Source organism: Oncorhynchus mykiss, chromosome 14 (genome assembly GCF_057628025.1).
Source record: "Oncorhynchus mykiss isolate SJ-2025 chromosome 14, ASM5762802v1, whole genome shotgun sequence".
In the NCBI taxonomy this organism is placed as follows: domain Eukaryota; kingdom Metazoa; phylum Chordata; class Actinopteri; order Salmoniformes; family Salmonidae; genus Oncorhynchus; species Oncorhynchus mykiss.
In genome coordinates, this window is record NC_143035.1 from 34,478,597 (window position 1) to 34,491,660 (window position 13,064).

Here is a 13,064-nt window from a genome sequence, read left to right on the forward strand (position 1 = left end):
TGGCTGGCATACAGGGGGATGCAACAGAGCATGTCTGAGATCATTTACAGTTAACAATATGCCAACAATTTCCTAAAGAGAAAGATCGACGAGTACAATTGCTCGTCTTCTTACTAAATCGAATTAGTACGGTCATAGACCAGTCATAAATTGCCATTTCACCCTTATGAAAGCTGTATACTCACTGAATAACTACAGGTACTACCATTTGGTTGTGTATTGTTGATTTCATTGGGAGGAACTCCCTGGCGTTTTATTATAACGTTTCTAAAAAGTGCACCTGCTTACATTCTCTGATAGCATTATAGTTTTTCCATACGTAATGGTTATTTTTCTACACAAAACTCTATGAGTTGTACAACAAAAAGACACTTTGGACAAAAATCTTTACCTTAAGATGTGCACATAGGATACCTTATGTTTGAGGTAGGTGTGCATATAAAAAGGTAGGATTATGTCTTATAGGAATAATTCATGACAAATTTTTAGCAACGAACTCTGCCCTCTACTGGCCAGAAATAAGGGCGATGCTTCATAGATGAAGCCAACAGGCATAGCGCATTATTACTTGTGATAAGCATGTATAAAATGCCAATGTTTTTATTACAAACTCAGAAATTGTAAAACCATACGTGAATATTTTTTTCCCCCCCATCTCATGACTACTATGAACATAAAGGTGGTACAAGTGCTTATGACAAGTGCTTATAATGCATTATGACTGCATCGTAATGCATTACACCTGTGGGCTTTGACTAAAGCATTAGTGAAATAAGACTGATCCCTTGAGGTGCAGATGCATGCTAGTACACTACCATCAAATTATATAAGGCATTACACATACATTACAGACTGAAAAATTTAAAATAGCACTTAACATTCGCCACTAATGAGTACATACTATCATTTATCCATTAATTACATTTTTTCAAAATAAAACAAAACAATTGGTGTATTTAATTCCTGAATGTTACAAGAGTTGTAGTCATCAAGATTGTGTTTTTTCCCCCCTCCATCCTGCCATGTCGTGATGCTTATCTGAGTAGTTTGGTTTTAGACTTCTGCTGTTTTGTCGGTATGATGCTTTTCAAAACAACCAGGATTCTCTATCCAGATTCAGGGACGTTGTGTTTATTCAAAAACCGGCTGTGAAAAGTAAACAGGAGATAAGTTAATGGTGGAGATCAGCATCTCTGTAGAGAAAGGCTGGTTTACTCTGGACCGTGTTTGTTTATGGTATATTTACAGGTAACCAGACTACATTGGAAGGAAACTAGTGAGTGGAGAAAATCTATATGAGTTGATAGATTACTAATACTTGTATTTCTTAATAGAGGACCAGGCTTATGATTTGATAAGGTCGTATTCTGCTGTAACACAGGAATGCTGTGTGAATTAGGGCCCTTCACCTTCAGTAGATGAACAGGACTCTCGTTCGGGGCAGTGTGGCGTAAGTAGGGTCGGCCATTTTGCGAACCCGGGAGTAGTTGACGAACCCTCTGACGAACAGCATGAAGCCTGGAGAGTCACGAAAAGACAACAGCATCCGTTCCGTGATTATCTTTCACACATTTCATACACATTAATTCATTCATCCAAATAAAGAGCTCAGACGTACGCTTCACTTACCCAAAGCCAGGAACACCCACCACAACCAGTACTGACCATCAAAGTAGCCGGGGAAGTAGGTGGAAAACTGGAAACGTTCAAAAGACAGTAAAATAACATTAGGAGGACCAGTCGTACACACAGTAGCATTCCAAAGCATTTAGGGCTGGGCTGGAACAAAAGCCTGAACTCCCCGTAGTACTGCAGGACCAGTGTAGTAAAGAACACCGAGGCGATGTGTGTTGATCTTACCCGGACTATGAGAACCCATTTGATGAGAGACAGGCCAAACCCAGAGATGGCGCCGTAGCGGCCGGCTGCAGAAGTGGTCAGACAGAAGGACAGGAAGAAACCGATCCAGTTGAACAGGAATGCCACTGGAGAGAGGAGAGGACAATTAACCAATCAATCAATTAATCATAGATCACCAATAAGAAGAGGCTCATCAGTTAACATGCTTGTCGTTCACCACACATAGACCATGAGGCTTTGTGAAAGATTATACAACAGCTTTTCTAATTGCACAAAATTCCACTTTATGAACCGGTTGGACAAGTCCCTGGCTTGGCTTATGACAGTCCCTGGCTCGGCTCGGCTCAGGACAGTCCCTGGCTCGGCTCGGCTCAGGACAGTCCCTGGCTCGGCTCGGCTCAGGACAGTCCCTGGCTCGGCTCGGCTCAGGACAGTCCCTGGCTCGGCTCGGCTCAGGACAGTCCCTGGCTCGGCTCGGCTCAGGACAGTCCCTGGCTCGGCTCGACTCAGGACAGTCCCTGGCTCGGCTCGGCTCAGGACAGTCCCTGGCTCGGCTCGGCTCAGGACAGTCCCTGGCTCGGCTCGGCTCAGGACAGTCCCTGGCTCGGCTCGGCTCAGGACAGTCCCTGGCTCGGCTCGGCTCAGGACAGTCCCTGGCTCGGCTCGGCTCAGGACAGTCCCTGGCTCGGCTCGACTCAGGACAGTCCCTGGCTCGGCTCAGGACAGTCCCTGGCTCGGCTCAGGACAGTCCCTGGCTCGGCTCAGGACAGTCCCTGGCTCGGCTTATGACAGTCCCTGGCTCGGCTTAATGTCGTTGCTTTGTTTAGTGTACCCATGACCCCACGAGATGCAGACAGACATCGTCTGTCCAGAACAACAACTACACTGTACAGGAAACGGAGAGAAGACTTACTGAAGAAGGTGAGCATAAAGATGCCATCATTCCCTATGCGCAGCTGGTCAGCATCGTCAAAGTCATCCTCCTGACAGGAGAAAAAGGAAATGTTTTGGTTGTCAGACACCTTCCAAAGATGATGGTCAAAATGTGTTTATTTAGGATGCAGGCTCTCACAATGATAAATACTAGTGAATCTGGAGTTATCAACGCCTGAACAATGAATGAATGAAAACCGCTGTGAAAGGAGGACAGACATACCACGACCCTGCCAGGGACCAGAGGGACACCGGTCTCCGCTTTGGTCCTCTCTGCTTCATCATAGGAGGGCAGTGTGGTAGCCACGTTGTAGGACGGGGGGTTGGGGAACCTGCCTGCATCCTCCTTGTAGTCGAAGAACGCTGCAGGGGAAAAGGTGCAGAACACGTGACGCAGCACATTACGGTTGGCTAGTAGCAAGGTGAATGTTGGGAGCTCACTAAAAACACCAGTTTGACACTGTAGCCTTTTCTTTTCAGCACCACAATAACTATATTACAATATTACATTCCTGACTTGCATCTGAATCCGTCCTCAACCCCATATGAGATGAGTCAATATATTGCAAGTTACTGTGTGTAGTGCTATGGATGGACAGAGGCCAATTACCTGCGTTGGCAGCTGAGATGCTGCTGTAGGGGGGAGGGGCATCCAGGACAGCTGCTGGCTCCTCCTGAGGGGGTTGAGCTGCTGCTGGCTCCTCCTCATTCACCAGCTGGATGCAACACACACACACACACAGTGGGATGATGCTGATGTTGCACTATTCTGGCCGTCAGACAAATGTGGGATACACATAAGGCAATTCTAGGTCGTGTGGCATATTTTGGTTAAACTATCCTCAATTCAATGGAATTGCAACCCTCTGCATGCACAGTGCATTCTTCCATCACATGTACAGCTGATTCTCATGATCTTGCACACTAATGAGATGCTATTGAGCCCACACTACTACACTGTCTGAGCCAAGGACTACATGCTTTCTGGTAAGTTTTGATTACAATACCGGGTGGGCTGAATATATTTTATACGATTTTTTGTTAAATAGTAGCCTACAACAAAGTGTGTTTAAATAATTTCTAACTTAACAATTTCTGCTAGTTCGTTTTTGCTACCATGTGGGTTTTACATGGCTTGAGCCTGCTAACTGAGTAGTGTTAATTCACCTGTTTCCATACATGTTTCATCATTTTTTTTAAAATTATCTTACAAAAGGAGTTGTTTAATCTAACGGCTTAACTATTTATCTGTACATGGAGTTGTATTTTGTATTTTTTTACCATTTATTTTCTAATCTTGACAGGAAAACATTCTGATATGTGGAGACATTTCACTGCAGCTCATATAGAAGGAAAAGCTGTATACATTTGCAAATACTGTGCCAAATCAAATGTGAAGAATGCAACAAAGATGCTTAATCATCTGGCCAAGTGCATAAAGTTCCCTCAGCGCTCACAACAAGCAACCTCTGACAAAAGTCCCTCTAGTTATATTCGAGGTGAAAATGATGAATCAGACACCTTATCGATAGCAACAGCTCATGGTCCTCCTGGAATTAGAATTTTTTTGACTCAATGGAGGAACGTAGTCAGACAAATGCTGATGAATATCTTGTTCGAGCTGTGTATGCAACTGGTTCACCTCTGATGCTCACAGGCAATGTGTATTGGAAGGAATTTCTGAATGTTTTTCGCCCAGCATACACCCCTCCAACCAGACATGCTTTATCTACTCATTTGCTGGATGCAGAGTTCAACAGAGTTCAAACAAATCATAGCGACAGCAGACTGTATTGCAATCATCTCTGATGGGTGGTCGAATGTTTGTGGGCAAGGAATAATTAACTACATCATCTCCGCCCCTCAACCAGTATTCTAAAAGAACACAGACAAGAGACAGACACACCAGTCTCTACATTACAGATGAGCTGAAGGCAGCCATCAATGACCTTGGACCACAGAAGGTATTTGCACTGCTGACAGACAATGCTGCGAACATGAAGGTTGCTTGGTCTAAAGTGGAGGAGTCCTACCCTCACATCACACCCATTGGCTGTGCTGCCCATACATTGAATCTGCTCCTCAAGGACATCATGGCACTGAAAACAATGGATACATTCTACAAGAGAGCCAAGGAAAATGGTCAGGTATATGAAGGGTCATCAGCAGCAATCTACCTCACGAAGCAAAGTGAGAAGAATAAGAGCACCACGTTGAAGCTTCCCAGCAACACCCGTTGGGGTGGTGTTGTCATCATGTTTAACAGTCTCCTGGAGGGGAAGGAGTCTCTCCAAGAAATGGCCATATCACAGTCTACCGATATGGACAGCCCCATCAAGAGGATCCTCCTGGATGATGTATTTTGGAAGAGAGTGGTAAGCATCCTGAAACTTATAGCAGTAGCCATTGCACGGATTGAGGGAGACAATGCCATCCTGTCTGATGATTAGACTCTGCTTGCAGATGTAAGAGAAGAAATCCGTACTGCCCTGCCCACTTCACTGTTGCTCCAAACAGAGGAAACTGTAGTTCTGAAATACATCAAAAAGTGTGAAGACTTCTGCCTGAAGCCCAAACACCCTGCAGCGTACATGTTGGACCCCAAGTATGCTGGCAAGAGCATCCTGTCTGGTGCAGAGATCAACAAGGCCTATGGTGTCATCACTACCGTGTCTCGCCACCTTGGCCTGGATGAGGGCAAGGTTCTTGGCAGTCTGGCGAAGTACATTTCCAAGCAAGGGCTTTGGCATGGAGATGCAATATGGCAGTCGTGCCAACATATCTCATCAGCCACCTGGTAGAAGGGACTTTGTGGATCTGAGGCTCTTTCCCCTGTTGCCTCCATCATCCTCCAGACCTTGTTTGGGAACACACACACACACCAAAGCACGCCACAGGCTGACCAATACAAGGGCTGGATTTTTTTTTTACCATCCGTGCAAACTTGAGGCTTTTTGAGCCTGACAAGCCATCCTCAACAAGGTCAGAAAGTGACAGTGAAGATGAGGTGGACATTGAGGAGGTCCAGGGACAAGACATGGAAGCCTGAGGGGAAGCCCACCAAAGCTTTAGTTTCTAGACTATCATTTTACAGATGTATGTTGAAAACATTTTTGGGAGATGTGATGGATCATTGGAGATCATTCAATATTCCCTTTCTTTTGTTGTTCAGTGAAATCATCCCGTGTGAAGAGTCAACTCATTTAATTCATGTTCAATTCGTAACTGAAATTCTTTTATTTTTCTATTGGAATCATTTTATAATTTGCAATTATGTCTACTTATGATGAGGTAAAAGGTTTATGTTTCTGTCTCCATAAGATATGGAAAGAATATCCAATGCAAAAAACATCTCCATTTAAATGGCATTAATATTCATTTACATATATTTCTGTTAATTCCCACAAAGTTTCCACCTCTGAATATTCCCCAAAATGTGCAACCCTAAACATGATATTTGAAGGACTACCTCATTTCTGTGCCCCACACATACAATTATCTTTAGGGTCCCTTATTCGAGCAGTGAATTTCAAACACAGATTCAACCACAAAGACATGGGAGGTTTTCCAATGTCTCACAAAGAAGGGTACCTATTGGTAAATGGTTAAAAACAAAAACATTAAACAACAAAATAAAATAAAAAAGAGACATTGAATATCCCGTTGAGCATGGTGTTAACTACACTTTGGATGGTGTATCAATACACCCAGTCATTAAAGGTGCAGGCGTCTTTCCTAACTCAGTTGCCGGAGAGGAAGGAAACCATGAGGGTAATGGTGACTTTAAAACAGTTACAGAGTTTAATGGCTGTGATAGGAGAAAACTGAGTATGGATCAACATTGTAGTTACTCTACAATACTTACCTAATTGACAGAGTGAAAAGAAAGCATAAACAATATTCTAAAACATGCCTCCTGTTTGCAATAAGGCACTAAAGTAGGGCTAAAACTGGAATAAAAAAAATGGCAAAGAAATTAATTTTATGTCCTGAAAACAAACCATTATGCTTGGGGCAAATCCAACAACACATCACTGAGTACCTCTTCGTTTTTTCAAGCATGGTGGTGGCTACATCATGTTATGGGTATGCTTGTCATCAGCAAGAACTAAGGTGTATTTTTATGATAAAAAGAAACAGAATAGAGCTAAGCAAAATCCTAGAGGAAAACCTGTTTCAGTCTGCTTTCCAACAAACCCTTGGAGACAAATTCACTTTTCTGTAGGACAATAACCTAAAACACATGGCCAAATATACACTGGAGTTGCTTATTAACATGACAACATTGAATGTTACCAGGTGGCCTATTTGACAGTTTTGAATCTGCTAGTAAATATATGGCAAGACTTGAAAATGGCTGTCTAGCAATGAGCTTGAAGAATTAAAAAAATATTAATGGTCAAATATTGTACAATCCAGATTTGGAAAGGTCTTAGTGACTTCTCTAGAAAGACTTACAGCTGTACTCACTGCCAAAGGTGAATATAACATGTATTGACTCAGGGGGTTGAATAATAATCAAATATTATTATATTTTTTTTTACAAATGTTGCAAGTATTTTATGTAGATCATTGACAACAAAATGTGGGAAAAAATTAAGGGGTGTGAATACTTTCTGAAGGCACTGGATACGTTTTTGGTTGTTGAATCAATCTTATTTCAGAATATTTAGGCGAGTTAGCTGGCTAACTAATTGATCCTGCTTTGTGGTATACCTCTGTGGCATTAGCAGATTGGTTCTCGACACCTATCAATGAATGTAGGCCTGCTAGTAGCGTGTTCTTGTGCAATCTTGATAGATTTTATCACTACTATGATTAAGGTAGCTAGCAAGGTATCTAGTTAAACTAGATACTATATATAGTTAAACTAGATACTGGTAGGTATTTAACTATGTTAGCGGCAACACTATTTTCCACGGATTAGCCTGTCCACGGCCTATTAGGGTGGGACATGTCAACAGTTAGGTCGTCATAACAAATGGGCCTGTGGTCCGTCCCCCTGTAGTTAGTTAAATGAGTCATACTAACTAGCTAACTACACTTAACTACCATAAACGAGGTAGCAAGCAAACGTGTTAACCGTAACTGTCAAGTTAAAACGTTGAAGACACAAATGAGCTACAACGTTAGAAAAACTGGGCCCAAAGTCACAACGGCGTTTCGTTTTCCAATGCTGTCTAGTTGAGCCGTAAGCGAATTTTATTGGTTAAAATAAAAAATAAAACTTACCTCCTGATATCTAACGTTGCTGATTTGCTCGGCCATTCCTGAATGGACGTTGAGTGTTTGAGAATGATCACTTGTTTGGCAAACTGTGAGCTGAATGTAATATTGATACGCTAAGATTGAAAGTAGCACAGCTCCGCCATCTCCCCTTCCTTCCAGGTCTGGTGTGTTGTTCCGCCCCTTGCACTGTCACGTGACCCCGCCGAACCGTCAGCATAATGAAAACACCACGTACCCAGCTATAACAAATACTCTTGAGTCATTCTCAGAGTTATTTTTATTACAATAACACATTAAAAATACATTCAAAGTCAAGTTTTGTATCGAATTTAACAATGGAACTAAGAAAACTGTTTTTTTATCGAAGATAAATCTATTACATAATCAAATGTAGCCTACTACAAGTAGGCATACTATTATGTTACATAAAATGTAACTTTAAGTAAAACACAGTACAACACACACAGTTGATCCTCCACCCGTGGCCACTGTCATATCCCGGAGGGTCCGGCATCCTGGTTATTGCAGGTTTCCCGATGTTTTTGCAACGCCCTCGTCTTAGTTGGGAGGCAGTGGATCCACCAACTTGTTGTGCACATGCATCATCCCTGTAGGAGAAATAACAATAGGTCAAGTGAGTTAGATTTCTACTTCATTCACAATTCTGTTTTTATTGAAGAAAATAATGTATTCCTCCCGGGCCAATAATAAAACAAAACACAATGAATTTGAAAACTGATGAAGCACTTGTTCGTAAAGCCATGCACGCAGCACAATCGTGGAATGAACTGTGAGGACCAAGTCCTTTAAGTAAGGAAGTAGACCCTCACCTTGGAAGTACTTGACAGTTTTAACCCTCAGTTCCAGGGTAGCATCCTCGTCACACACGAACACAGTCTGAGGGTGCTGCTGAAAGGCCGATACCGTCCACATGTGGTTCACCCCTTCCTCTATGGCCTTGTACAGGGCAAACGCTTTGTGTACTCCCGTGATGAGAATCATGACCTGGAGACATTAAGGAGATATCATCATCAGCATCCTATAAACTGTTATTACATGGTTATAGATTGTCATTACATTATTATAGACTAGTATTACATTGTTACAACAAAGAAGCAGTAAAATGACATAAGGCAACGTGTAACAGCCTCATTATATAATCATTGAATAAGTATAGGAGCTGTAAAGGGACCAGTTGTCCATGAACAAAATGAGTTACAAGAGAAGACAAACCAGAAACATAAAGCAGAGACAGACATCTTGAAATCAGCTCTTAACCTCTCTGGCGTCCATGACAGTGGCCACTCCCACAGTCAGAGCCATGGTGGGTACTTTAGACAGATCTCCGTCAAAGAAGCGTGCGTTGGCCAGGATGGTGTCCTGAGCCAGGGTCTTCACTCTGGTCCTGGACAATAGACTGGAGCCTGGCTCGTTGAAGGCAATGTGGCCATCCGGTCCAATACCTAACAGACAGGGTGGGTTACATTTGTTGGATTCTGGTATTGACGTTTCAAAGTCTGTTGTTTTCTGAACTGGTTTGTGCTTGTGGTGTGCATTTTTTACATAATGACCCTTAGTACATTATGACCCTTAGTACATTATGACCCTTAGTACATTATGACCCTTAATACACTATGACCCTTAATACACTATGACCCTTAATACACTATGACCCTTAATACACTATGACCCTTAATACACTATGACCCTTAATACACTATGACCCTTAATACACTATGACCCTTAATACACTATGACCCTTAATACACTATGACCCTTAATACACTATGACCCTTAATACACTATGACCCTTAGTACACTATGACCCTTAGTACACTATGACCCTTAGTACACTATGACCCTTAGTACACTATGACCCTTAGTACACTATGACCCTTAGTACACTATGACCCTTAGTACACTATGACCCTTAATACACTATGACCCTTAATACACTATGACCCTTAATTAATACATTATGACCCTTAATACATTATGACCCTTAATACATTATGACCCTTAATACATTATGACCCTTAATACATTATGACCCTTAATACATTATGACCCTTAATACATTATGACCCTTAATACATAACGTCATAAAGAGTCTGAGTACATAAGTATTCAGACCCTTTACTCAGTACTTTGTTGAAGCACCTTTGGCAGCGATTACAACCTCGAGTCTTATTGGGTATGATGCTACAAGCTTGGCACACCTGTATTTGGGGAGTTTCTCCCACCCCTCTCTGCAGATCCTCCCAAGCTCTGTCATGTTGGATGGGGAGTGTCCAATCACAGCTATTTTCAGGTCTCTCCAGAGACGTTAGATCGGGTTCAAGTCCAGGGTCTGGCTGGGCCACTCAAGGATATTCAGAGACTTGTCCCGAAGCCACTCCTGCGTTGTCTTGGCTGTGTGCTTAGGGTCGTTGTCCTGTTGGAAGGTGAACCTTCTCCCCAGTCTGAGGTCCTGAGTGCACTGGAGAAGGTTTTCATCAAGGATCTCGCTGTACTTTGCTCCGTTCATCTTTCCCTCGATTCTGACTAGACTCCGAGTCCCTGCCGCGGAAAAATATCCCCACAGCATGATGCTGCCACCACCGTGCTACACCATAGAGATGATGCCAGGATTCCTACAGACGTGGCGCTTGGCATTCAGACTAAAGAGTTCAATCTTGGTTTCATCCGTCCAGAGAATCTTGTTTCTCATGGTCTGAGAGTCTTTAGGTGCCTTTTGGCAAACTCCAAGTCGGCTGCCATGTGCCTTTTACTGAGGAGTGGCTTCCGTCTGGCCACTCTACCATAAAGGTCTGATTGGTGGAGTGATGCAGAGATGGTTGTCCTTCTGGAAGGATCTCCCATCGCCACAGAGGAACTCTGGATCTCTGTCAGAGTGACCATCGGGTTCGTGGCCACTTCCCTGACCAAGGCCCTTTTCCCCTGATTGCTTAGTTTGGCTGGGCGACCAGCTCTAGGAAGAGTCTTGGTGGTTCCAAACTTCTTCCATTTAAGAATAATGGAGGCCACTTTGTTCGCTGGGACCTTCAATGCTGCAGACATTTTTTGGTACCCTTCCCCAGATCTGTGCCTCGACACAATCCTGTCTCGGAGCTCTAAGGACATTTCCTTCGACCTCATGGCTTGTTTTTTGCTATGACATGCACTGTCAACTGTGGGACCTTACAGTGCATTCGGGAAGTATTCAGACCCCTTAACCTTTTCCACGCTTTGTTACATTACAGATTTATTTTTAAATATATTATTGTTTTTTTTATACCTCTAATCTACACACAATACCCCATAATGACAAAGCAAAAAACGTTTTTATACATTTTAGTATGGCTTGGTTTTTGCTATGACATGCACTGTCAACTGTGGGACCTTATATAGACAGGTGTGTGCCTTTCCAAATCATATCCAATCAATTGATTTTACCACAAGTGGACTCCAATCAAGTTGTAGAAACATCTCAATGGAAACAAGATGCATTTGAGCTCAATTTAGAGTCTCATGTCAAAGGGTCTGAAAACTTATGTAAATAAGGTATATATAAATACATTTGCACGCATTTCTAAAAACCTGTTTTTGATTTGTCATTATGGGGTATTGTGTTTAGATTGATGAGAGAGAAAAAAATTATTTAATCAATTTTAGAATAAGGCTGTAAAGTAACATTTGGAAAAAGTCAAGGGGCCTGAATACTTTCTGAATGCACTGTATAAGAGTAAATAGAATAAATATACTTAATACCATCGTATCAATATCCTCCCTCCCTCCCCACCTGCCTCCCTCCCTACCTCCCTCCCTCCCTCCCTACCTGCCTCCCTACTGACCTCCAACAAAGAGGTCAATTCCTCCAGCTGCTTTGATCTCCTCCTCAAAGGAATCACACTCCTCTACAAGGTTGGCAGCGTTGCCATCCAGAATATGGGTGTTCTCCGATTTGATGTCAATGTGCTTGAAGAGATTATTCCACATGAAGGAATGGTAGCTCTCTGGGTGATCCCTAGGAATACCTGCATGATTTTAAAAGCAGTAATCACAGTTTTGTATGGCTTCTCATGCTGTGAAGAATATTGATACTGTATGGTGTAGAAATAGGTGAAATAGAGAAGTATTGTAAAGGTGAAGCTTACCCACATACTCGTCCATGTTGAACGTTTTGACATACTTGAAAGAGATCTCTCCTTTCTTATAAAACTCAATCAGCTTCTTATAGCATCCCAGAGGAGTACCTCCTGGGGTGTACATTGGGGAGAAATTATTGTTATTTTCAACAAAATACCTATAGTTTTACACGTCAAATACATCTATGTCTTTATGTAGACACATTTGTGTATGATTTTTATGATTGCACCATTGCCTGTACAAATGGAAAGGAAGGTGTGCCCTGTAGAATCAACAGATCACTTACCTGTGGGGAGTCCTAGAATGAAGAATCTGTCTGGTCCAGGGTTGAAGCGAAGGATTTTATTCCTGATGTACTTGGCAGCCCACTCACCAACTTGGTCATAATCATTCAGGATGATCAGCTTCATGGTCCTAAATTAAAAGCTTTAAAATCACAGCCAAACTTGGATGGTGAATACAGATGTTATTGTATCAGAAGGAACAGATCTTGAAGCAATATTTGTTCTCCACCAAAACAAGCAGACTTTAGACCCATAAAATGAGGACTTGCAGCAAGAAGACGTACTAAAGTATCCCTACCCGAATTAACGGGGGAAGTAGACCAAATCAAACTATACGAAAATGCATTGAAGAGCTCTTTGAATTAAATGCAAATGTTGAATCCACTGTACTTGAAAACGGTATCATGCATATCCAAAATCGGCCGCTGATGACGTTTGTACTAGCGTCTTACTTTGTGCATTAAGTAAATTAAAAACAATGGCATTGATCAACTTACCGCATCCGCCTTTCCGCTTTAAAATACTTTTGTTTAAGAAAGCAGGAACCTCTGTCATATGACTGACGCAGCTGCAGACACGAGGAAGAGGCGGGCGGAGTTCTTGCTGGAAGCCTCGATTACAGATTGAGGA

General features: G+C 42.4%; 2 protein-coding genes across 3 annotated transcripts; both read right to left on the reverse strand.

Moving 5' to 3' along the window:
* Positions 1 to 220: 220 nt before the first annotated feature.
* Positions 221 to 8,181, reverse strand: n4wbp5 (Nedd4 WW domain-binding protein 5). The gene is given in 8 exon segments (NM_001124387.1): positions 221 to 1,146; positions 1,410 to 1,518; positions 1,630 to 1,696; positions 1,861 to 1,985; positions 2,774 to 2,843; positions 3,017 to 3,156; positions 3,404 to 3,509; positions 8,026 to 8,181. Coding segments are annotated over 7 exon segments (651 nt in total). The 5' UTR covers positions 8,062 to 8,181; the 3' UTR covers positions 221 to 1,146; positions 1,410 to 1,411.
* Positions 8,182 to 8,284: 103 nt separating this feature from the next.
* gnpi (Glucosamine-6-phosphate isomerase) lies at positions 8,285 to 12,951 on the reverse strand. 2 transcript variants are annotated; one of them, XM_021559502.2, is made up of 7 exons: positions 12,733 to 12,941; positions 12,437 to 12,576; positions 12,159 to 12,260; positions 11,856 to 12,038; positions 9,301 to 9,485; positions 8,853 to 9,027; positions 8,285 to 8,630 (listed from the first exon to the last, which is right to left on the reverse strand). In XM_021559502.2, the coding sequence occupies exons 2-7, from the start codon at positions 12,558 to 12,560 to the stop codon at positions 8,581 to 8,583; spliced, it is 819 nt and encodes a 272-aa protein (XP_021415177.1). In that variant the 5' UTR covers positions 12,561 to 12,576; positions 12,733 to 12,941; the 3' UTR covers positions 8,285 to 8,580.
* Between the last annotated feature and the right edge of the window lie 113 nt (positions 12,952 to 13,064).

Coding starts and splice junctions, on each gene's coding strand:
- gnpi (XM_021559502.2), bottom strand. CDS start 12,560: ATGAAGCTGATCATCCTGAATGATTATGACCAAGTTGGTGAGTGGGCT. Junction 12,039..12,158: donor CAACATGGACGAGTATGTGG/GTAAGCTTCACC, acceptor AAAATCATGCAG/GTATTCCTAGGGATCACCCA. Junction 8,631..8,852: donor AACTGTCAAGTACTTCCAAG/GTGAGGGTCTAC, acceptor TTTCTCCTACAG/GGATGATGCATGTGCACAAC.